This window comes from Takifugu rubripes, chromosome 2 (genome assembly GCF_901000725.2).
Source record: "Takifugu rubripes chromosome 2, fTakRub1.2, whole genome shotgun sequence".
Lineage (NCBI taxonomy): Eukaryota > Metazoa > Chordata > Actinopteri > Tetraodontiformes > Tetraodontidae > Takifugu > Takifugu rubripes.
This window is the reverse complement of record NC_042286.1, coordinates 7,326,062-7,350,572: the sequence shown is the minus strand read 5'-3', so window position 1 is coordinate 7,350,572 and position 24,511 is coordinate 7,326,062. Positions and strand designations below refer to the sequence as shown.

Here is a 24,511-nt window from a genome sequence, read left to right as displayed (position 1 = left end):
ATGTTGAAACGGGGAGGAGCCATCCTCAAACTGTCGGGAGTTTGAGGATGCCTTGGTATAATGAAGCATTAAGCCTCCCTTTCACTGGAACTGAGCGGCCGAGCCAAAATCCCAACACCACACCATAACCCCCCCCCAAACTTTACACTCGGCACAATAGTGATACAAGTGGTACAGATCACTCCAGAGAACACTTCTTCACCGCAGCACACCACCATTGCATCCTACGCTTTGCATTGTGCTTGGTGATGGAAGGTTACGACACAGCTGTTCAGCCATGGAAACCCATTCTCCGACACTCTCTATGCACTGTCCTTGATCCGAAGGCCACATGAATGTGGAGGTCTGTAGTTACTGACTCTGCAGGACGCTCGCGACCTCTGTGCATTCAAGTTGGTCGTTCAAGTGGCTCCTATCCTGAGGGTGACCGAGAAGCAGTCTGCATGCAAAGCTGCGTGATTTTATTCCTGTGGCGATGGAACTGATTGGAACACCCAAATTTAATGATTTGGACAGGTGAGCAGATACTTTTGGCAATATAGTGTACATAATAGAGGAATTTAGTTTGTTCCAAAATTATATATACAGTATATATACTGTATGAGTTAGTTGGAGCGTGTATTGTGCCATAGAATAACTGTCATGTGATGAATGTGAATATTTAATATTATTTGGTGCGGATTGATTGTTGAGGAATCCACTTAGAACCAAAACTGTTTTTAAACTATATATAAAAATAATGCAAGGTTTACACACATTAAGGTTAAAAAAGCAAAGAAAAAAGTCAAGATTGGGCTCAAGACATGACAATTACCATAAACTGCGTTTATTTTATCACCAAGCTGGACTAAATTTACAGTACAGCAAACATTGCTCCGTTTTCATTCTGCAGCAGTTTTGATTTCACATACACACATTAGTTGTGAAGAGAATCTGATTCTCGTGGCCTTTGATTCAGCAGAAAATAAAATAAAATATCCTCAGTAGGAAACACTGAACTAGTTCTACAGTCAGTGATATCAAGAAACGAGCAGGATTCCTCATAGATTATCCAGTGTAAAGTGAATTAAAATTAATTTAAATTCATAAATACAATAAATAAAATCAGGTGCACCCGTTGTTTGGTCACTTTAAGAAGAGCAATGACAAGAATAATAACCCAGTTCATACTTGTTGAAAAGGCCCCTTGGAAGCTCCGATAAGAGAAAAATGTACAACAGTCATCATTTAAGTCTAAAAATACAAACAGGTAGTAAGTGAAGGCACAGCACATCACTGCTCCCAGCTCTCTGCAGCCATGATTATGGATCCACCTAAGCCCACAGCAGCTTCTGTTGTCATAATAAACAGTCTGACATGGTTGCATTCTGCTTTCCAAGGGGAAAAGTATGGAGAACATATTAAATGAGGTGGAAGCTCCATCTCAGTGGTTCACAAAAAAAGTGAAGAGGATTTCAATTAGTCTTAAAGTCAAGTGGGCCGCGAGCTGCATCAGTGGATCTCGACCTGATTGGTGGCTGGTCCAGTTTCACTGGTAACGTGGTCCGAGCCACTCCATCCTCGTTTACCAGAGTTCCGTAGGAGAAGGAGCCGTTGAAATCGACCAGGCCTTTGTCGTGGATAGTTGGGACACCTTTTGTTGAAAAGGGGAAGTTGGTTGGTTCATATGTGACAGTGCTGTTAGTGCAATTCCAAAAACTGGCCAAACAGAACAACTAAAAATTACAACAAGAAGGGACTGAAACTAAAGCCAGTCTAACTTAATATCCAAGATATACAGGCATTTACGTACCACTGGCCATATCCATAGTGACAAAAGGTTCAAAGGTCTGAGGGTTTTTCCGGTTTTTGGTAATGAGGAAAACCCCGAGGAAGCAGAGAGCAGATCTGTAGAAAAAGCACAATAGTTCCAATGAAATTCCTCTGTTTATAATCATTTTCTGAGGAAAGAAAATCATCAGAATCAGAATCAGAATCAGAAGAAGGTTTATTGCCATTGTTCATGTAATACACAGTATTACACAAACTAGGAATTTGTCATGGTGTGCCGCTGCATGTTGTCCTATGTAAATGATGTCTCACTCACCCCAGCAAAAACAAACAGATGTGTAGGACATCTTCACTTTTAAACTCCAGGTAAAACACAGCGCCTGGAAAAACAAATTCAACAACAGGATGTTTACAGTTTAGAGCCTCACTTTCGATTTACTCTGCGAGGCAGCATCTGACTACTCACCAGCTACAATAGCAAAGAACGTGGAGAGGATGTAGTTGACGCTGGCGATCAGAGAGGGCTCAAACAGCTTACAGGCCTGGGAAAGGAATCTGACAACAGGGACGTGGATATTTATAAGGTAACCTCAGATGTAAGGTGGTGATGTGCTGCTGTTCTGACTTACCGAGCCTGGAACACAATTGAGGCCACCATGCACACTAACATGACGCTGAAAATGGGGTAGTTGAGCTGCATGGTGCCCCTGACGGTGAGGACCAGCATGCTCGAGAGTGCCTTGACTGTAATGACTGTGACAGAGCCTGAGCACAAACACACGTTTAATCACAGGATGTCAATATTTTTGGCAGCAGCAGCTTGACGTTATTGAAAATCTGAAGAGGTTCAGGCTTTAATCGACAGACTCACTGAGTAGAGAGACCAGCAGCACAATAACGATGAGGTAGTTTGCCCGATGCTGTTTGTAGAAGTATAAAAGCAAGCAGAATGTGATGATCTCCACTAGCTGTCAAATTAAATCATAAATAGGGGACACGGTCAGTAAAAAGCTGCATGTTTCATTTGACTAAACACAATAGAATGGACGTAAATTATCAAATCAGAAATTTTGGCTCCAGCTGAGACTTTACTCATTTTACTACTTGCAGGGTTATAAATATCACAACAATTTTAATGATACCACCAGCATAAAACAAGGAGTTTGTGATGCCCAGCCATAGCACACTCATAAATGCTCAGCAAATGCCTCTCAGAGGACTCGTTTGTGAACAATCCTGTGACAGATCAGGCACTTGGCACACACCCCTGACAGACAGACATGTAAAGGAGTCATAAATGTGCCCTTTTCACCACCAGAGTGAACAGCATAACAGCTTTATATCAGTTCTCCTTCGACATACAGCAACTCTGTTCCACAGGACACTTCCTAAAAGAGCAGATGTTCTTACCAGGTACAGGAGAACAGGCCATGCTACAACGTGTTTGACGATGTTCTCTGCTTTAAGTTGTTCATGGGAGTTTGGTCCAAATGTCACAAAGAGATAAATGGCCCCTATGGTTAACACGCAGCCAAAGAAAGACAGTCCGTAGCGCTCTGAAATGACAGTGGTTTCAGGATTCAAGATTTTTATAGTCACCATCGCTGTGCATGCACAAAGCAGATTAGCATGGTTCATGGAGACTGTTAGAATCTGACAGTGGATTTAAATAATTGTACTTTAACAAACATCGACAGACATGTATTAAGATCATAAGCCCAGGGAAACTAATTTCTAGAAATAAAAGTTCCTGGAATTGTTGGTGAAAAAGGGGCTATATATATATATATTTTTTATTGTAGTCCTAAGATTCAGTTATTTTAAAATGTGATCTATCAGAAGACTCACATACCCACTGAAAGTCCCAACACCAGCCAAGTACCAAAATAGAAGAGAAATAATAACAGTTTCCTACAGTTGTGAGTGTTTGATGAACCTGAAGTTGCTGTAATTCAGGTATCAGTGTCCACAGCCCAGAGTGTTTTGTCACTATGAGCTGAGGAAGCGTCTGGGAAGTCTTAAATAAACCAGCAAGATGCTTTGAGTGGTTTTCAAAGTAAAAAAAAAAAAAAAAAAGCCTTAAACTATACTATCGAATGGCCATAGGAATTGAGATGGTTTACTCAATTTTTAGTCCTTTTACATCTTCTTGGGTTTGGGTACTACTTCCTGGGTTTGGTGGGGTTAAGTATAGTTCAAAAGGAGCCTGGGGTTACAACTACATCCCACATAACACCAGAGCCAGAACACTTGGGATTACTTTGACATTATGATACAGGGACAGGAAACATGCAGGGACAATATATCTTAAAGGGAAAACCTATGTGTAACAAGCAATAGATAGAACAGGAGTCATGTGGACCTTTTTTGAGGACAATTTCAAAGCAAAATCTGACATCTGGCTGTGTATTTTCTCAAGTGTCTTGAAGAAATCAGCAAAAACTGTGAATGATGTGATGTGTTACTTGTGAGCCACAGTAAGAAACGTACAGTTACACGGTCATGCTGAACTTACTTAAAAAGTCCTTTGTCTTTGACTTCTCAAGCAAAAAAAGAAGGCCTAAAATTGAGCTTGCTGGAGACACAAAGAATATATTTAGATTTGGAGAAAAATAAAGTTTACATTTTTAATATTCATGCAACAGTCTAGAATTATATCAATAATACTAACGGTTCAATACTCACCAACTATAGACACCGCATTAAGAGGAGCTATGAGAGAAAGGGGAGCGAAGGCATAAGAAACAAAGTTAGCACCTTCTCCTAAGCAGGTAAGAATAAAGCCGCACCACCAGGTCTTAGTGCGGTAGAACGTCCGGGGGTCCTTGGCTCCTGCCAACTTCAAGTGGCTATATTTCTGTGTAGGTAAGAGAAAATGTCACGAGTAAATGTTCAGTGCAGAGTATCATATTAAAACTCATACAAACATAAAAGCACCTAATGCATGCAGCGGTAGTTGGTTTCATAGTAAACATGCTGTTAGAAAGACAACAGAGCCAAATACAATGACCCGAGTATTAAACCAAACTCTAAATCAGGCTGATTTAATAAAGATAAATGCAGGTCTCCAATGCAAAACTCAGTGTAGTTATTGTAATGAAATGTAAACACACCTATTCTAATGAAGGGACCCTGAAGCTACACTGACAGTACAACTACATCAGATGAAATGATGAGCAGAAATTAAAAAATGCAAAATATTTTAAAATTTAAAGAGAGCTTATTGTGTACCTGAATACAGAGAGAGATGCTGACAAGCACATTCCCAAAAATAGCAAGTAAAGTTCCAATAAGGTTATCCTGAAAGAAGGAAAAAAAGAAAGAAAGAGGAAGAAAAAAGTTAGTTTATGTTAAAAACCAGAAAAATACAAATCACTATAATGTTTACGATTATGAAACATCTTTCATTTTATTCTATTGTCAGCAGAGCCTTGAAACCTCCCGGATATCTTATAGACACGAGCAGAAATCTATATTATACTTTTGCAGGCGTCGTCCATAAAATATAAAGTTGTTGTTTTTTAATCTTTTTGGAAAAGAAAACAAACAATTTTCCGGAGAAAGCGTGGACCAAAGTGCCTCACCGTGTATGAACCTGCGTCGCTGTGGCTGCTGTCCATCCCGATTGTCTTCCGGCGCTATTTTAATTGTAAATTGTAGCCATGAGTTCACAGACCAGGTAATTCACCTCGCCGCTAATGTAAAGAATGTGTAACGTTCACTTCATGGTAATTATTTACGCTGCTTCATGAAGAGAAGCGCCTCACTTCCGGGTTGTCCTCGCTTTGATATTGCGTGGTGACGCAATACGTTAGAATGACGTAAGCGTCACTGTCTTTCCGAAAAGAAAGTATAAAATATATCACAAAATAATAAGACGCATGGATCGAAATATAGGTCATTGCGGTTTGATAACAGTCACGCAAGCGTGTTAATTCGTTTTATTCAATTTATGTTTCATTTTCATTTCTATTTTGAAATGCAGAACCACTTAAAAACAGCAGGTTGGGCTATCGAGCCATATTTTACAGATTTTAAGCGGCTCAGACCGAATCGTCAAGTTGAAACCTTTGAGCTGTGCATGTATATGTACAAAGGTATATAAATATCATCATAAAATTAAATTTCGTGTGAAGTCCCTATGGTGCCATAATAATTCTATGCCAACATCACATTGATATTATGACGAACGGGAATGGAATGTTTTTCTCCTATTATTTGTGCCATTACGACAGTAAAGGAGTGACACAGTACGTCAACAACATTGTTTCTATTAACAGGAGCCAAGCAACAATTGTTCACCGAAGGTCAGTGTTGTGTGTTGGCACAGCTCTCTCTTTTTTTATTACCAATGAGTCATGAACTCTTAACAGCAAATAAGGGCACAGTCACGGTGAGTCCAGCGACCCGTAGATTAATACAGCCTCAGTAACAAATGATTAAGATTGGTAGAATTGATAATTAACCACCTCTTCAAATTCCATCAAATTAAAAATAGATAAATGGGCATTTATTGAAGGATTGGTTTACTATTCATATTTTATAAAAGAAAATAAACAAATAAACGTTCACTCCATCTCAGTGATTTACAAATTGCATCTGACTAAAGTAGCTTGTTAAAATTGACATTTTAAACGTTCTACTAGAGTAGACCACTAGAGAACGCCGAATTTTTCTACTTTAGTTCCTTATATATTGTTTTTAAAATCTTAACTTAACCAGGCACTTTTGAAGGTTTTTTGGATTTTTAATATGCTGTCATGGACGGATGCTCTGAGCACTTCTATTATTCTATTTCATAGCAATTATCTTAAAGTAATTAAAAACATCACAGCTGAGGTCAGCCTCTCTGAAGTATGAGGGTGGATCATTGATCTAAGATGTAAAAAAAAGAAACAACAAAAAAACTGTTAAAGATGACTAATTCTATTCACAGTAACTCAAGGAAAAAATATTCTTTAGTCTGTTCAGTCATATCAGGTGAGTTTACCCAAAACAAACACCCCATAAACTTCACCTCATGAGAAATAGTTGTCTTATTTAATGTCTGTGTTAATCTGTGTTAATGTGCTGTAATACAGTATTTTAGGGAAGTAATCTTTCAGGGAATGAGCAGCCCAGCTGGGCCTAACAGATGATAAGATGCTTTATCTCTGGTCCTTTGTTTCCTTTCAACGGACTTTCCTAATTTTATTTTATTTTTATTTTATTTTTTTTTTAAATTATTTACCGGATAAACTTTCTGCTTGGCCTGATACGTTTGACCTGATGAAGCTGGATCAAGTTGTCAGTGAAACATTTGTGGCTTGGAGTCATATGCACTGAAATACCAATCCTGAAGGACTGTAAAAGTCCAGAATGACCCACCATTATTATTTACATGCGTGACGATAGGGGAGAAGCTGCTCAGAAAGGGTTATCATTTAAACATCATCTCCCTCTTGACCTCAGAGCTTTGGCCCCGCCTGACAACCTTCGTGACATGTTGGAATGAAACCCTGTGGTACAGCCTGTAGCTAGTTATCAGACATACTCTGATTATAACGTAGTAGCTTCTGCTGTAAAAGTGTCAAACAAGGGTTGTTGTCACACTGTTAACTGTTGTATTTAGAGGCATGACAGTAAAAACACCTCCAATGAACAAATGAAAAAGAAAAAAGGCCTTTCAATTAGAATTGTTACTGTTGTCAAAGACTATAAATGATTTAATTCAACGTAGTTAGGTTTAGGTTTAATTTGTTTAGTTAGCTTGGTTTTATTCAGGTTTAAATTGTTTTTTTTACAGTTCACTAAGTGTAAAACTTCCTAATAATGTTGAAGTGCTGATGAGATGATGGAATTTTATATGGAGCATTTCAAGAACAAATGCACCTCTTTCCTTTTACAGTTATAAGTAATTGTATTGTTCTGTGGGAAGGTGTGTCCCATCCCAGGGCCTCACTGCAGGACATCCAGACCTCCTTCATAGTGGACAGACCTGTTTACAGCCACCGCTGCACTTGCGGGCATTTTTGTGTGTTTTTGTGTCAGGATGAGAAGAGAGTTGTCTCCCAGATATTGTCAAAATGCCCCATGAATTTCCAGCCAACACCCAAAAAACATGATTTTGCAAATGTGTACCAAATTGTCACATTTCTTCAAATGCAACATTGTACAGTAATTTAAACCACAGCAGTGAATTTAATTTAAACAATTTAAATTTACAAAGTAAATTTACAAACAAAAACTACTGAATGTTTTCCATTATTTGCTTCAAAGATGACATAATTAACCATATCAAAGATGTAGATTATCTTCTGATCGCCTGACTCACTCACCATTTCCCCAGATCTGATTGCAGTAATTATCAGCCGCTTTTAGATTTCTCTGGCACCAAACTGAAAACGATGAATCGGGGGGGCAGGCTTATACAGCCAACAAATCCTGTAATTTGCATCTGTAATAATTATCTTTGTTGATAGAAAGGTGAATTTTTCAGTGAAAAATATCACGCATTTTCTACTCGCTCAATATCACACAACAAAATTGGCTTTCTCCTCGTGGGCGCCACCCGCCATGGAGGAATGTGCAGACGTTAGTAAAGGATGTGGAAGTCTATTTAAGAAACAGCTAGGCCTGTTTTAAAAAACCAAACAGACCAGCAGCCGTTTGTAATGACTGAAGAATGTGTGTACGTTAGATTGGAGCAGGGATTGAAGGGGACACATTCGTTATTATATGGTGCTGCGCAACAGGAAGTCATCAGAGCCATGAGGTGATACCGCATCTACAGGAATGTTATGACAGGTTATGAAAAGGAGGTGGAAGAGCAGGCTTTTCCTAAACCCTCTGCAGGCCCAGACTTGTTGGGAACATTGGGACCGAGTGACAATGACACCGGTCTACATTAATGCTGAGATTAATGAATGGGCGCTCACAACTGTGGGTGTGATAGTGACTGATGGCGAATCAGCTCGAAACCAAAGCTTCTGGCTGTATAGGAAGATAACCAGAGACCGATGTCATTTTCCTGTCTCCCAGGAGCACCCACAGTCTCGCTAATGGAACGCTGATTTGAAACTGTGACATTTCATATTTCATCTCAGCTCTCACATGTTTTAGAATTTGAATTGCTTGTTGCTGCTAAATAAATGAATTTAAATGAAATAAAAGAATGGATGGATTTTATCTCAACCACTGACAGACAAATCTTATATGTGCTGCACAGAGCGGTTCCAATAACCTTGTTACAGCAGCCCTTGGCCTCTAATATGGAAGCTGTTATTTGTTTTCATAAATGTCACAGTGATCATTTTCTTTAGCAGCCGAGACCTTGCACTGCCTTCTGCCTTTAGATATATATTGCACAGATGTAAATTGCATTTAAGCTCCTTCAAAATGAGATTTTGGACAATAAAATCATGAAAACATGATTAGTGGCATAGGGTTTTTGGTTCAAGCCCCAGTTGGAAAATAGACTGGTCGCAGGAGAGGTTCCAGGACACTTTCAAGGCACTGCCAAGATACTCTTGGTCAAGGGACTGAACCCTCAAATGCTCCATGGCAGCTTAATCCCTCTGTCACCTTTCCCTTAGTGAGCGTGCATGCATTCAATGTACGTTCACGTGAAACAGCAAGTCGATGGGGATTAAAATGCTCCAGGAGATGCGAACATGTCAACAGGAACTGAATTGTTATGCAGTTCACCTAATGTTAAAGTGTTTTAACCATGCATTGCTGTAATGTGACTTCATAGATCCTGATGTGATTGACCCCCCGACCCCAGTATGTTGTGAGAACCCACATTCAGCTTTTCTCACGGTCTGCGGCTCTCTTTAGTTTTAAACCCGCAGTTACGAAGCGAGTAAACTAAAACTTTGTCTCAACTCTCGACCCCGGTGAACTGTATTTATTACACATCTCAGTGTCATGGTGTAAGATACATTTTCTGAGCTTGTGTCAGGCAAGGTAGACAATTTTCTTTGTTTCAGTTTTAGATTATTACTCAGACGCTGTTGCAGTCTTTATTTGGGATCACCTGCTGCTCATGCATTAATAATAATCCATTTAGACCCTGTGGAGGGTGGTTTAGAATGCTCCCTCCACAGGGCGTAGTGATAAGTGTCCCTATATGTACTGCGTTACGACCAAGGGACTCAATCCTGCCAGTGAGAGACAGAGAGAGCTTGGCTGTCTGTGAAATCTGAGGAGAGAGAGGGAGAGAGAGCGCGAGGAGATCAGAGGGAACAAAAGACTGTGTTTAATTTTCTTTTCCCCCTCCTCTGTTGTCTTTAGTAGTTCCTTCATATTTTCAGCACCCTGCAATCACGGCATCTTGTTAGCTTTGGATTCAGGTTAGACTTGTTGCAGGAGACAAATCCCCTCCCACCCTTCCTCCCTCCTTCTCCTCACATCTTCCTCCGTCTTCCATTCACGCACCCACTTTCATATGCGTTCTCTCTTTTTAACAGGTGACAGGCCGCATTTGTCTTGCAGGCGAGACTGTCACGTCCATTCACTCCATCGTCGCCTCTCCTCCTCTCCTCCCACGTTCCTTTGGCAGCAGGTGAATTCTGGTTGAGAGGAGACGTGTCGGCAGGTGCACCACCGCAGAATTACAGTGGAGATCGACTGATTTAAGCCCAAGCATCTGACTTTTGCATCTTTAATGCAAATAAGGCCTGAATAAGATGTACATTTTTGATTTATTGAATATGTTTCTGTTGTGACTGTATTTCACAGCAGCACTCCTGTTTTATTCCTGCTACTGCTCAAATTGTTGGAGCAGTTCTGACATTTCACTCACTTACTTCCTGCTTCGAGCTATCTGGTTTGAGGCAAGTGTTGCACAAGATCTTATTCGGATAATTACAGCTCAAATGTATCATAAATACCTTCTTATTGTCATGTCAACACCACTCACCTGAAGCATTAAAAAAACACGAGAGACCCACAGAGCATCTGCAGGTGCATAAAAATATTTAAGATCGTGTCACAAATCTGTGCTAATGAAAAAATCTGGAGGCTGTGATTGATGTAAAAAGAGTTTATAATAATCGTAATACTATTAAAAAGGACAAAAATTTCTAAATATTTTCTTCTATCAAACAAATGAGCAGATTTAAAGGAACATCTTTAATGATGCTGAACTTGGTTACTTTGGTGGATTAATCCTAGAGGCGATGAGGATTTGGCAGGATTATCATTCACCGGCCCTCCATGAGGCGCACCCTGTCGCGGCCCTTGAGCACTGCATGCCGTGACTGTTCCGGAGGACTGAAGAGAAACAGAGTGCGTGGTTCCTCTAAATCTCGGGCGAGCTGAGACACGTAGACTGAAACTGGGCACAAGCTGGTGAAAGGAACAGGGAGGGAGAGGGTTGTGGGGAAGTATCAGAGGTGAAATGTGTTTTCCTTTCATTCACGCTTCACTGGGCTGAGCCCAGAACCTTTTTTCCTTATATATTGTCAGGTTTTTTTTTTTTAATGTATTCCTTTTTTTTCTTTTTGATATGAAGGCTACTGGTTAAATAATAAACTGTAGAACCATCCAAATAAAAAGTTGAATGGCAAAGCGGCGTCATGATTTATTTTTGTAAATAGACATGATGAATTAGGAGCTGATGAAGAGCCGCAGTGAAAAATTGGGAAATATCAAATATTCATTTTAAATGAAGAAAAGAACGTGTTGCCTAGAAGCAAGAGCCTGGTTTCTGTGTGAGGGATTCATCGCTGCACCTAATGTGAGGTGGTCTGAACATGTTCCTTTATTTGGCATGATGAAGCAACATCTCCTGGAAAGTTCTCCTCCTCAACTATCCCACGGGAATATCACCACTCATCCATTGAAAAGAGGGAAAGCGAGGGATGAAGGCTGGATGAACTGAAGGAGGAGGAGAGTGGTGATGGGATGTTGGATGGGAAAGGAAGGGAGATGTTTATCGTTTGTGAAGGGATGTTTAAGTGTCATATTCTCGCCCTCATGTTCTTCAGTTTCCACTTTGTCACACAGCTGAAGTCTCCAGCCAAAGAGTTGCGCAGACATCTGAAACATTTAAGCTGATGCTCACGTTGTCGTCTGTGGAATTTGAGCTGTAGTGTATCTGCCTCAGCTTCACGGCCCGCGTGTGTTGTGTTACCGCCTGCAGGAACTCTTCAGTCCCCGATTCTCTCCAGGGTACAGAGGGCTTGAGGCTCCTGTGACAGACTGATTGTGTGTCATCCAAGTTATTACAACTCCCTGAGGAACAAGAACAGAGCATGACCTCCTCTGAGTTATAGTTCCCGATGCAGCTTTAAAGAACAGGTCCTACGCAGTGAAATTGATGCACAAATTTCACCTCCACTGGAAACGTGCACACTCCACTTTCCTTCTTCAGTCAATAATAACTCCCCAATCCTGAAACCCAGTGTGCCCATGTGGATATGCAGCCTCAGCTGTGAAGCTGTTGCTTGTTGAGCTTAGCGTAAAGACCTCTTTAATATGTTTCTGGAGGATTGAAGACACCTTACTGACCTTTTATTATGACTGACAATCAAGCAACATCAGCACTCATTTAAGCCTTTCAATCATTTTTATTCTGGTTACAAAGGCAGCGTTTGTGACATGGCTAACCCAAAGTCCTTCAGAGGTGAAGCTAAACAATGTTCTCAGTGAACATTAAATCTTCTTCCCATGAATATTTTCACCATATCTGGAGTTCTATCATGCTCCTTCGCCCTCTCTGAAAATGTTTTTTTTATCTGCTCAGGACGATCATCTTGCCTGATTTGCTTTTGACTGTGGTGAATAGAGCATTTATTTCTTGTGAATTGTGCATGCTTTGAAGAGAATAGCTCTGGTTATCAATCAAAACAGAGCAAACCTTTTTGTGGCATTTTCATGGTATGTGAGTTAAATATTGCAAAATGCACAAAGATGGTGAAATGACCTCAATGTCCACACAGACATACTGGCAGTGGTTCATCAATCCCGGTCGCAGTGCAGTCAAGCACATTTCTCTCCCATTAGGTGTGAAAAGATTGGGATTTTGGGTTTCTGGACTGCCGGCGTTATTCTATAACTTTATCTTTGATGCAGATCATTCGTCGATCTGAGACAGAGATAAAATGGTGACACCTCCAGATCTGCAGTATTAGTTTGCATTTGTGTCTCGCTGTAAGCATGTGTAGGTTTCCACTTGTTGAAGATGTGCTTCTTTTTTTGTGCCTGCAGCATTTACATGTCATCATTTGTTATTTTCATACCTGCTCTGTTGTTCATAGTCATTCCATACCAAACTGTTTGACAAAGAAATTAAAGAGCCATCGTCATGAGGACCAAAGCAGGTAGCGGATGGACATTTGCTGCTTCAGAAATAACCCAGGCAGCTGTAAATAGATAAATAGTCCATTTTATATTCAGGACACACCAGAAGATTCTTCATTTTGTTTTGTTTCTTCAAATTCCCCTCTAACTACTGGCTCAGGACACAAGGCTCTCAGGCTAAACTAGGCAAGAGAATTGCAGGTTCCCCTTGCCCCAGGTAAGTGCCGTCCTGAGTTCTTCCATTATGCAAATATAAAATCACAGAAACTCTGACAATGGGGGCAGAGCTCCAAAAGTCTTCATGCTCTCTCTGCCTCTATTCACATTAATATCAATGTGACTGCTGTTCTTCTTTCAAGCAGACCCCACCTACGCCCTCCAATTTACCTTTCCTTCCAACACCCCTTTTCCTAAACCACCTGCACTCCTCCCCCTCCAGCCTGATCCTTTACTCTGGGCTATGTTCAGTTTCTGGGAGTGGCTGCTGTTGGCTGATATGAGGTGAATTTAAAAAAAGTGAGTGGAGGTAAAGGAGGTGTTGGTGTTATTGGCGGGGGTGTCGGAGAGTCCCTCCAGACTCTTGGAGCCTCTTCTAGTCTATGCCAAACAAGAGTGACTCTACCAGAGAGGTCTCCCCCTCCACAGCAGTATCGTGGCTCCGGTGAGGTCAAAGATCCAGGAAGAGGTCAACAAATAATGCAAGCGCACATGCACCAACAGCAGCTGTGCGCACTGTTTGCACACGTGAATGCTAACGGCACTCTTGCACACTTTTCCATTTTTCAAATTTCAGGTTTTCATGCTCAAAACTCTGGTGCTGAGACTTCATACGAATAAGTTAAATCTGTATTTCGCAGTATCAGTAAAATGTCTAAAACCCGCAAAATACCTGACTCAAAGTCCGATGTCTGTCTTTATTCATATTTGTCATTTTTATGCTGTTTATTGCATTTCAAGAGAATTGTGATCAGGAATAGGAAAACAGTTTTTGACCGGCCAATAGTTTCCTTTCTGTGCCTTTTCGCTCAACAATTCAGATTTTTGTAATAAGGTGGTTCAGGCGTGAATCATTGTTTTACAATGCCGACGACAGTGTTGAAAAAGGAGATATTACGGAAAGAAAACGGAGCAAACTGAAAGGGGAAGCACGGCAGCTTTACATAACTGTGGCGGAGCCTTATGGAAACAGGTGCATCCGTGGAGGATTTTCAGAATGCAATGCACTGTAGGTAGAGATCAACGTGCCTTGGGGCCCATAAACTATGTCAAAATCATGACACATTCCTCCATGACACACCAGGAAGATTTAGAGATAAAGAAAGATGAGCAGATAGGCCTTCTTAAAAAGAGCTGTAGCCGCTTTATTTCTTCAACTCCTTTCACATGTTTACTTGAGTTCAACTGTTTATACTTGCAGCCTCCTGGAGATTGAGGCTTGATCAAAATGTCCTTGAGCTGTTAACTCTGGGGTGAGACTCTAGCCATAAAGACACAAAGCAAGGAACCAGACAAGATGGTGAAAGGAGCCAGGAGAAGGAGAAAGAGAAAGAGAAACACAGTGGGAGGAAAAAGGTGATGAGAGACGTTCTTCTGAGCAGCAGTGGTGCGTGGAGCAGAAGCTGGTGCCTCTTTAGCCACCATGCATGGCGCACACACACACACACACACGGAGAGATCAGTCACAGACAACAACCCAAACACATGACACTGGGGTTTGGGTTTTTTTATCCAGTCTGAGTGAGTTTCAGGGCATGAAAGGCAATCGTTTGAACATCTATCCTCCTTTCGCCGTCGTTCCCACACTGTTGGATTGACTCAGAATTTCTTTGCATACTCGTGCATCAGCGGGTTTGGAAAGACATAAGACTGAGGAGAGAACAAAGGAGCTGGATGTTTTCAAGCGTTAGCTTTCACACCACTGCCAGGTAAAATGTCAGAAAGTCGAAGAGAGCAAAGATACCTCAGGTGAGACGGAGCATTCACGCCCTAAACGAGCCACCAGAAGAGTCTCGGATCTGCCGCATCTGATCTAAATAGTTGAAGACCAACGGTGGAAATCTGGTTCCATTTAGCCACATTTGGAAAGTTTAAGAGACACTTTTTTTACTCATTCTTGTGAGGATACACAGTGATTGGTGCACACACACACACACACACATGGGCACACACACAGACACACACACTTTTCTTTGAGTTCGTGCAAACTTGCAAATGCATGCGTGTTAGTTGCAGAGGGTGTGTGAGTGTGTGTGGGCAAACTACTATGATCATGCACTTTTGGGAGATACCACACCAGATCGCCTCAGGACAGACAGACAGACAGACAGAGCTTAATTTGGATTTATTTTAAAATGTTATATATTCTTATAGTATACTATAGTATTGTTTTAATTATGTTGCATCTGAATCATTTGTACAACATTAACAGTGAAAAAATTATTTAATTGATGAATTACATTTCTTTACATTAGAATTTGACATTTTGGGGGGAAATTTCAGGGTGAAAATATTTGTGGCAGAAATTGGAATGAATTAAATAGGAACTTTCATTGAAAATTCATCATAAGAATTTACAGGTTATATAATTCACTGATTTAAAACTCTACATGGTTGTCAACAACTGTGAAACCAACTAAACATTTTAATGTCAATCCCAATTCCTGCTGGTCTCAGCTGGTCTCACTAAAATATTCACATTTCCATCTTTAAGTGAAGATAAAAAGACCAAAACCTTTGCATGTCATGGAAATCGAGAGGTAGAGTGAAAAATGATACTGGAACCCATTAACATATTAAAGCTGAGTTCCTGGTCATTAGTAAACCATTGACACCTCTTAGATTCCCGATCTCACTCTTTTATGCAGGCTGATAATGAGATTCAAAACCCTCCTGCCTTGGATTGTCTTGCAAAGGATGATCACCCTCACGCACATGTCAGCCAGTTTCTCTCCAGCCTGGGAAGAGTTAATGATTCTACACCTGTCCTATCCGACACCTGTTTCAGTCAGCCAATCAGGTGAGAGAGGAAAACTTTGCTGGCATGAAATAAATCTGGGCCGTATCTGAGGAATCACAACACAACTCATCTGCGTGTGTGTGAGTGTGTGTCAGCGCTCTCTTCTGCCAAAATTGACGGCTGACTGACACTCAGGAGAAGAAGCTGAAATTAAAGGAAATTATTCATCTCACCTGGACGAGAGAGATGACCAAGGAGACTGAGTAAGTTTGAGGAATTCTAATTTATTTTGCCTTGAAAATCTGATCCTTTCTCATCAAATGGTGCTTATAACCACATGAGAACTTAGACTTTTATATTGCTTTGTCTGACATCCATATTTTGGTCCCATTTAATAGTCTTTATAGTCTAGTCTCTTGGAGAGAAACTCCCATCCTTCTTAGCTGCAATGAGACCCCCATGTGAAAAATCCAGGTTTTTAAGAAAGGGGTGTTTTGCAGAGGAAACTGATACGGATAGCTGAAACACACACACATACACTCGGTCAGGTGACGGCGGTGGTTGCGGGTCTGTTTCGGCGGGTGTTATCACTAACCTAGAGGCCACACAGCACAAAAGGGGACTTGGGAAATAAGAATCTGCTCATGAGGAGACAATCAGGGGGCAATGACAGCATGTATTGCATTGAATTACATAATGGTGAAATTCTATACATGCAGCCAGGTGGTTTTAGGGGGAGATGGGGATTTGTTGGTGGGACGGAGTGGTGCTGACTTCCTGTAGCTGATGTAATGTTAAGGTAGAGACAGGTGTATTTGAAAGTAAGTCTATGAAGGTTACTTGGCTCATGTCCCAAATGTGGTGATTCTAGTTTCCCCGTCTTATTAAATGCAACCTTAATTACCTTTTATTTATCCCTGTATGAAATTGAGACATTTTGTCACATGTTCTTTCTCTCCCTGTCGACACTTTTAATTAGCTGTTGACCCAGAGTAAGCCAAAAGCTATTTGTTCATTAGCTGCCACGGCCTACGTTTCAAAAAGGGTCTTATCCTGGTGGGCAGGATATTTACAATGCAATGTCAACGTCTCTGCAAACAGATCTCCAGTCTCAAATCCAGACTTTCCTCCGATTTTCTTTCATTTCTGACATGTGATCTGAAGATCCGCACTGATGTTTGAAATCAGCTTCTTAAAGATCAGGGCAAACATGAGAGTTTATACAGCACTGCAGCTGTGCCTCTGCTGGGGGGCCCTGTTGAGGGGGTTAGCAGTGGGTGGCCATTTGAAGTGATTTGACACAACAGCTTCTGTTGGGTGTTAGTCAGCCCTGTGATTTTGCAATCGAAACCTTCCTTGCTCAGGGGCAAGTGTGTGCAGTGTACTGGGGTCTATTTACAATTACTGAGAAATATTTACAGTTGAATGATTTATTTCCTATTTATGCCTCCACACACTTGACTTGTATAATCCCACATTTCTAAATCTGTCTGTCCCTGTCATTTAACTCTGTCCTTTCTGTAGGACTCTGGGACTGGTTTTTCAGAGCGAGAACTTCAACTTTCACCGTTATAGTAACCTCATCATGGACCCCTGGTCCTACATAGACAGCCCTGTTCCAGAGCAGAACCACTCCAAACCCAGACTTCAGCCAGGAGACGACCTGGCAGCCTTAACCATGCTCTATGAACAGTGCAAGGTATATAAAGTTCAATAACTCATATTTAAAAAGTGAATTATTATTTTTTTAACAAGCTGTTAATATCTTTTCTACTTTATTATTTCAGAGCCAGAAAGACCAGAAGCTTGTTGCATGCAACCGCATAGGCAACATCTGCAAAACAGAAAAGTACGATTTTTTTATTTTTTTAAATTGTAACTAGAAATATACAGTAGGTGTCATTGCGAGGAAAATAAACTTGAATTAACCTTTACAAGGAACAACATTCCTGTGTTTGAAAAGTGACAAATTAGTAAAAAAAAAGAAAAAAAGAAAAAAAGTAGAATTCAATTAATAATCACTAAGCAATTAGAAAGAGAAGGGCTGGCCTTTCCGAGGTCATAAACGGGTGATTGGGTAATCCTGGAGCCAAACATGCTTCCATCCATCTATCTTCCCTCCATCATCACCCCTCTGCCGCGGTTTTAAAGAGTTTCCCAACAGACAGACACTCGTTTTTCCCTCCCTCTGAGCACACTCTTCTCTTCGCCCCTGTCTGCTTACCGGGTGGGTGAGAGATGGCCATTGTTGGGGGGTGCAGTGTTTCCCCTTCAAACATTTGAAGTGGAGAAACTCAAACACGGCTGAGAAAGGAAGGTGGATTAGTAAACAAATAAAAGCCACCCACACTCGGCCCCAGTCTTTCTGTGAGTTCACCCTTGCAGTAGCCGTGTGTGCCGAAAGTTTATAGACCAGTAGTACTCTTACGCAGGTGGTGTGTTTGCGCTGGCAGCCCGCAGGCTTCTGTACCGCTTAAGATGCACTACAGTTAGTTTGTATTCTTAATCTCCTCTTATCTGGGTGCTGATCTCACGTGTCTATTTCATCATTTGATCAGCTGTTCTCCCGCCTGATATTTTAATAACTTTCCCCACCTCGACAGGACTTCCACCAGCACCAATGACTTTGCGCATTTGGAGACGTCCCCCGGCGTCATGAAGATCCTCTCTGAAAACATTCCCATGAGTCACCCTCAGGAGGTCTTGGGTTCCAAACTACACACATCACTGCCCAGCACTGTTCCTGCCACCTCGGACACCTATGCCACCCTGACTAGTGTTGTAACAGACAGCTACGACAAGCAGGAGCTGAACATCATCTTTGACTCCTTGCTGCAAAAGTGGCCGGACACGGGTGCTTTTTCTGATCCCAATTCAGAGGTCTGTTTGGTGCCACCTGTTCTGTGCTCTCTGGTTTTTTCACTGGTCTTTTTTGATGACCCCTGTTCTCATTTTGTGCATTTCAGGTGCTCTCCTACAGTAATCCTTTCCCTGAGCACCAGTCCAGCCCGGTTTACTCTGGCTCGTACTCTGGCTCCCCACCGGAAAGTTTCAGGAATGAGTTCCAGTTCTCCCTGGGAGCTCCCATGGCTTCACCTTACAAGTCCAATGAGGTGCCCATGGTCTATCTGAACAAGGGTCAGTTCTACCCCATCACTCTCCATGGAGTGGACAGCAGTGTGTGCCTCAATGTCACCAAAGTCAAGGTAAGTTTAGACATTTGGGGTTAATGGTAAAAGATTCCATCTATTCATCTCACAGTTGTATTTACAAAGGTCACCAGTTGCATCAATTCTTTGTGTGTGACCAAGCCAGCCCTTCCCAAATATCTGTCCCTCCCTTGGCACCAGCTAAGAAACACTGACTAATTCCACGTTGACACCCTACACGCAGGGCCACAGCCATTGAATCAACAGTCTTGCGAGCACAAATTATTCCTACAGTGGTGTAATGAGGCCAGAGTTTGACAAGACTCAGTCAAACTCCATTTGTCTGACACGAGCACATGGAAAGAAGAGAGGAGTAAGGAGTGGACTGCTGCGCAGTTTTAAAATGTGACAATCCGTTTCTTTGTTAGACATATCAAATAGGAATACACACGACACACCTACTCACTGCAAATAACCTATGACACTGTGAGGAGAAAAGGGGGATTTGGAGTGATAAATGAAATGTGACGGCTCTTAAAGGAGTCACAGAATTTAACGAATGCCTTTCAGCTCAGTCTTCTTTCGTTGCCTCCTGCAGACGGTGATCATGGCCGTTTTTGAAAATGAAAAGAGTCCAGAAATGCAGCTCCGCTTCTGGAATCACTGGCATGCGCGCCAGCCGACTGTGAAACAGAGGGTCATCGACATAGGTGCATGCTTCGTAAATGGAGGAGGTCTTTGCTCACCTGTTCGGCAGATAGAGAGTTAAAATGTTTTATTTTCTCTTACAGCTGACTACAAAGAAGTATACAGTGGCATCAGCAATATTGAGGAGGTGGCGTTCAATGCCCTCTCTTTTATCTGGAACCCCACTGAGGAAGCCAAGGTAAACAGATCACTGTCAGTCTATGTTGGGGAATTTTTCTGTAAGGACGTTCCTCTGAAGGAGGAAGGAACACAACAGGTGGAGGATTTCAAAGAAGTAGTGAGGAAAGGCAGAAAAGGGAGGTGGTGGCAAGTAAGGGAGTGGTGGCAGAGGGACTGGAAGAATCCCAGAAATGTGTTTAGCCCCGAGGCTCCTGTCACCAACAGCAGGAGTGAGCTATGATGGCTTATTCATGTGGCTCAAGGGCTCCGAGGTGGGGCCACCAAACTTGTTGCAGGTGGAGGAGCAGGGAGAGAAGAAATTCTCAAAAGAATGTGAGGACAGGAAGGCCCAAGGCTGAGTCTTAATTTAGTAAAAAAAAAAAAATGTAGAAAGAAACGCACCTAAAAGCTGAGTGAAAAGGGATGAATTGGCCTTCAAATGTCTCTACAAAATGTCTGTGTAAATTCTCAGTCATCCAGGTCATTGTATCCAAGGTTGACAGAGTCTCTACAAAAACGTGAGTGACCATTTTCCCCTTCCTCCAGGTGTACATTGGCATCAACTCCCTGAGCACGGACTTCTCCTCTCAGAAGGGAGTGAAAGGTCTCCCTCTGAACTTACAGATCGACACCTACGATATCAGCTCTGGAACCAACCAGCTCATACACAGAGCCGCCTGCCAGGTCAAGATTTTCTGCGATAAGGTAAGTCTCTTTACCGTATCCTATGCACAAAACTAAAAATCTGGCAGGTGCAAAATGTAACCACACTTTTGTTTTCTTCTCAGGGTGCAGAGAGGAAGATGCGAGATGAGGACAGGAAGAGAAGCAAAAGGAGGGGAAAGAATGATGCTGGTAAGTTTACATCGGTGATGAATTCCTGAAGAGTAGCCTTTGGAGAGAATAGTTTAACACTTTGGGCCATCCTGTGTATCTTCCCAGTACACAAGTCCATCGTGAGCAGCTCTATCAGCAGCGAATGCACCTTCTTCCAAACTCTGGATGACCATATGACCCAGCCGGTTCTCTTCATCCCAGAAACACACATCTCAAGCCTGCAACGCATGGTAGGTCCCAATTTACACAACTTTTCTCTCCTGAGTCGGCCGTGATTCCGACTCCTGCATCCCCACAGGCATGAGACAGGCATGGGGGAAAACCGGTGGGAAAGTGGGCTGGGAAGGGGAGGATATGGTGTCAGCAGATTTAAGCAACAAAGATCAGATGAGCTAATTGGAGTCGAAACCAGCCGCATGTGCATGCCGCTACAGCTACTGACACCAAGCTTCGGCTATGGGGGCTTGTGTGAATGCAGACACACACCTGGTGAACACAGATACCTGACACACACTAATATGCGCCACCCTCACCCCCCCCCATTACTCAAACATGCACGTGAGGGCAAAAACAGCCAGGTGGGAGTGCTGTTCAGACAGGCCAGTGTTCCCACAGAGTGAAGTGGGACATCTCTGAGAAAGTGTGGAATAGACGCCCCAAGCCTTCCCATTTAGTACACGTAAAGACAAAACAATAAACAATAAACTAATAAAACACCAGTTCACTGTGTGGCTGCAGCCCTAACTTTAACCCTTCCACGTTAGGTCAGTAAGATTAAGTAAGAGATTCTTCTATCAGCATCTGTCCATCAGCCTGCAATTCTTTACGAGGTTATGGGAAAACGCAACTTAAAGTAATGATAACATTCCTTCTTTGTACGCGTAGACACGGTGGGAAGGTGGTGGAGACAGAGGTGGGGGTGGAGGGACCATTAGGCAATCCTGTTATGAGGGCAAAGGTGTTTAATCAGATCTTATTTTCCCTTCTGTCTCTGCAGGCCACCCCCATGGACGACACTGATAGGTAAGCCTGGATGATTACTAAAAAAAAAAAAGACCAAAAAATTGGATTTGTTTATTCCACATATTGATGACGAGCTTCCTGTGCTTACGTAAATGTCTGACTGTTTTTAACAGGAGTGCTCACAAGAGACTGTATCCGGACAGAGAACAGAGCAGCTCTCCACCCAGCAAACAGGCCCGCAGAGACGACACCCAAAGAGGTGGATTAAAAAACATAAAAGAGCAAATGATCGCCTCTTTTTTTCTATGCTTCTGTTGTTCTCCTATGCTAAATAAGTTGTTTCTTGTCCTCATTCAGTTCTCCTGTACGTGAGATCATGCTCTGAAGAGGTTTTTGATGCACTCATGCTCAGCGCGCCGACACTTTCAAGCCTCCGTGAAGCTGTAAGTTAACGTTCAGAGATTCAAGTATCGGCACGAGTATCGTTTTCCCTTGAAGCCGAGGTTAACTCGTGTGTCATTCCTCTCCTCCCAAAGGTTTCAGAAAAATACGGAATGCACAAAGACACAATTGGGAAAATCTACAAGAGATGCAAAAGAGGGTGAGTTGTGTTTTCGGCCTGCCTGCAGAATCACTCGTACAGAGCTGCACCATCTGAAAACTGGGTTAAATCTGCAAAGTCTACCACCAGATAACACGTTAACTGTAAATTTAGGGCTTAGTTTGTGGCTTTAATCTCGTACTCCTTTGGGGAAGCTAATGTTGACTGACTGGGTTGGTAGGTTGAGGAATGCGTTAATCGTAGCTCCTCCATGACAGGTGACTGAAGCAGGATGGAAAGATTTCAAAAGTGCTGCCGATGCGTCACAGACGTCTTTTTGTTCAGGTTTTTGTTTTCATTGAGACATGATAGAGATATATCTTGTTTTGTCCTTTCAAGCCAACCAAAACTTTTCCATGGGCTAAAAGTGCAGGTGTCACATGAGATTGTTCCATTTTCGAGTGCTGATATAAACGATCGCCTCCTTGTCCTTGCTGATTCATAAAAGACCTGCTTGTAAAGTGATCATTATCGCAGCCTGTATTAATTAAAATATACTGCCTCTACTGAATGTCACGCAAGTAGGTACTGTCACATTGATGATGGCCTGGATCAGAACTTGGAATAGAAATAACAGAGGCAATCCAAGGGTAGATGTTAAGGAGAACTTTGTCAGGGACTGTAGCACCTTTGGGCTTTTTTTTTTTCCTCCACTGCTGCTCGCTGGCAGCCAGGGCTTCAGGGGGTGTAGCTGAGCTAACAGGTTGAGTTACATTCTCCCAGCAGTTCCCTCCTCTGTAGCTTTTGTCCTCTGTCAGCTTTGTCACTGCAGACATGTACGGTGGTTGGTTAGGTCATTAAATACATGAATGCCTGGAGATTAGTGACCTTATTTGCTTCCCCGGCTAAGAGATACAGTCGCAGATTAGGAACCTGGCACGCTGCTGCGTTTCTTATCCTCGAGTGAAAATGACAAATACACAGTGGAACTTCGCTTGACTTGATGCCACATTCTCCATCTTCATGATTTTTTGTTTCTTTTTTTAAAATCAGGATTCTCGTCAACATGGACGACAACATCATTGAACACTACACCAACCAGTCGGCCTTCCTAATAGAGATCTCTGAGCCCGTCGGCGGCCAGTTCCAGGTCACTCTGGCTGAAGTATGAGAGTCTCGTCCGTCTCCGGCTGCCAGTTTGAAGCATCATCTAAGAGCACTGCCCAGTCGCTACAGCAGCAACTGTAGATGGTTAAAACCAAAGAGAACTGAAGGGAGTCTTTGGCTCAAAAAAGTTGGCTTCTCAATTCTGTAAATACCACTATCACTGGTTCTGAATTTATTTGAATTTAATATTGTAACATACATATAGAGCAATTATAGCCTGTACATACATAATGTAAATAGATTTTAATAACACAGTGTTTGTGAAGTCGACATGTTATAACCTGGTTCTCCCCATAAAAAGCTCTGTATTTCAAGTTTGTTTTTATTTTATTTTATTTTTAACTTTACAGAGCTCTGTGCACATTGTGTGCATTATTTCCAGAGGTTGCTACTCTTGTAACTTTCAGCGTATTCGTCATTTCTTCTGCAAGGCTCGTTTGCATTAATCCATCCACAACCTGCAAACATTCGTTTTGTTTTCAAACTCCTTTTGCGTTTCATACGAGTCGGTTCCTGCTTGTTTCAGAAGTAAAACAGCCCAAAAATGGGTTAAATTCACAACCAAAGTCAGACATTTCCACCGTTTAAACCGCAACAGGAGTGAGTATTGGCCATCATTTAGCCCTATCTGGACATTTCCTGACTACATGGTGTAACCACAGAGTTTTCCTGGAAACATCACCAAATCCCGAGGCCCGCCAGAGGTTTTTCATAGTATAAATGTGTGACTGTATGTATGTGTGTAGGATTTTCTTCTCATTTCAAAACAACCCTGTAATATTTCATGAATATGCTATGACAAGTCTGGCTGTATTAACATGTCTTCCCTTTTTGTAAGAAAATAAAGAAATTGTATTGGAGATTGTGGGGTTTTTACTTATTTCTGCCAATCATTCACATCTGTTAGCAGGTGTGCATCAGGGGACAAAAACAATAGTGGATAAATTAGACTTTTGAATGAAAGTGCCTGTGGAA

At 41.9% G+C, this 24,511-nt stretch overlaps 2 protein-coding genes across 2 annotated transcripts; one reads left to right on the top strand and one right to left on the bottom strand.

Moving 5' to 3' along the window:
- Nucleotides 1-810: 810 nt before the first annotated feature.
- nipal3 (NIPA like domain containing 3) lies at nucleotides 811-5,571 on the bottom strand. The gene is made up of 12 exons (XM_011618250.2): nucleotides 5,511-5,571; nucleotides 5,355-5,408; nucleotides 5,002-5,070; nucleotides 4,456-4,627; nucleotides 4,286-4,345; nucleotides 3,181-3,326; nucleotides 2,642-2,738; nucleotides 2,400-2,535; nucleotides 2,237-2,325; nucleotides 2,087-2,150; nucleotides 1,793-1,887; nucleotides 811-1,633 (listed from the first exon to the last, which is right to left on the bottom strand). Exons 2-12 carry the CDS (start codon nucleotides 5,388-5,390, stop codon nucleotides 1,455-1,457), a joined length of 1,143 nt encoding a protein of 380 aa, XP_011616552.2. The 5' UTR covers nucleotides 5,391-5,408; nucleotides 5,511-5,571; the 3' UTR covers nucleotides 811-1,454.
- A 10,563-nt stretch (nucleotides 5,572-16,134) lies between these two features.
- On the top strand, nucleotides 16,135-24,396 carry grhl3 (grainyhead-like transcription factor 3). The gene is made up of 15 exons (XM_011618260.1): nucleotides 16,135-16,275; nucleotides 17,537-17,711; nucleotides 17,800-17,861; nucleotides 18,616-18,892; nucleotides 18,979-19,218; nucleotides 19,760-19,871; nucleotides 19,953-20,047; nucleotides 20,575-20,733; nucleotides 20,817-20,883; nucleotides 20,971-21,095; nucleotides 21,863-21,888; nucleotides 22,002-22,087; nucleotides 22,186-22,271; nucleotides 22,365-22,429; nucleotides 23,423-24,396. Exons 1-15 carry the CDS (start codon nucleotides 16,259-16,261, stop codon nucleotides 23,538-23,540), a joined length of 1,710 nt encoding a protein of 569 aa, XP_011616562.1. The 5' UTR covers nucleotides 16,135-16,258; the 3' UTR covers nucleotides 23,541-24,396.
- The last annotated feature ends 115 nt before the right edge of the window (nucleotides 24,397-24,511 follow it).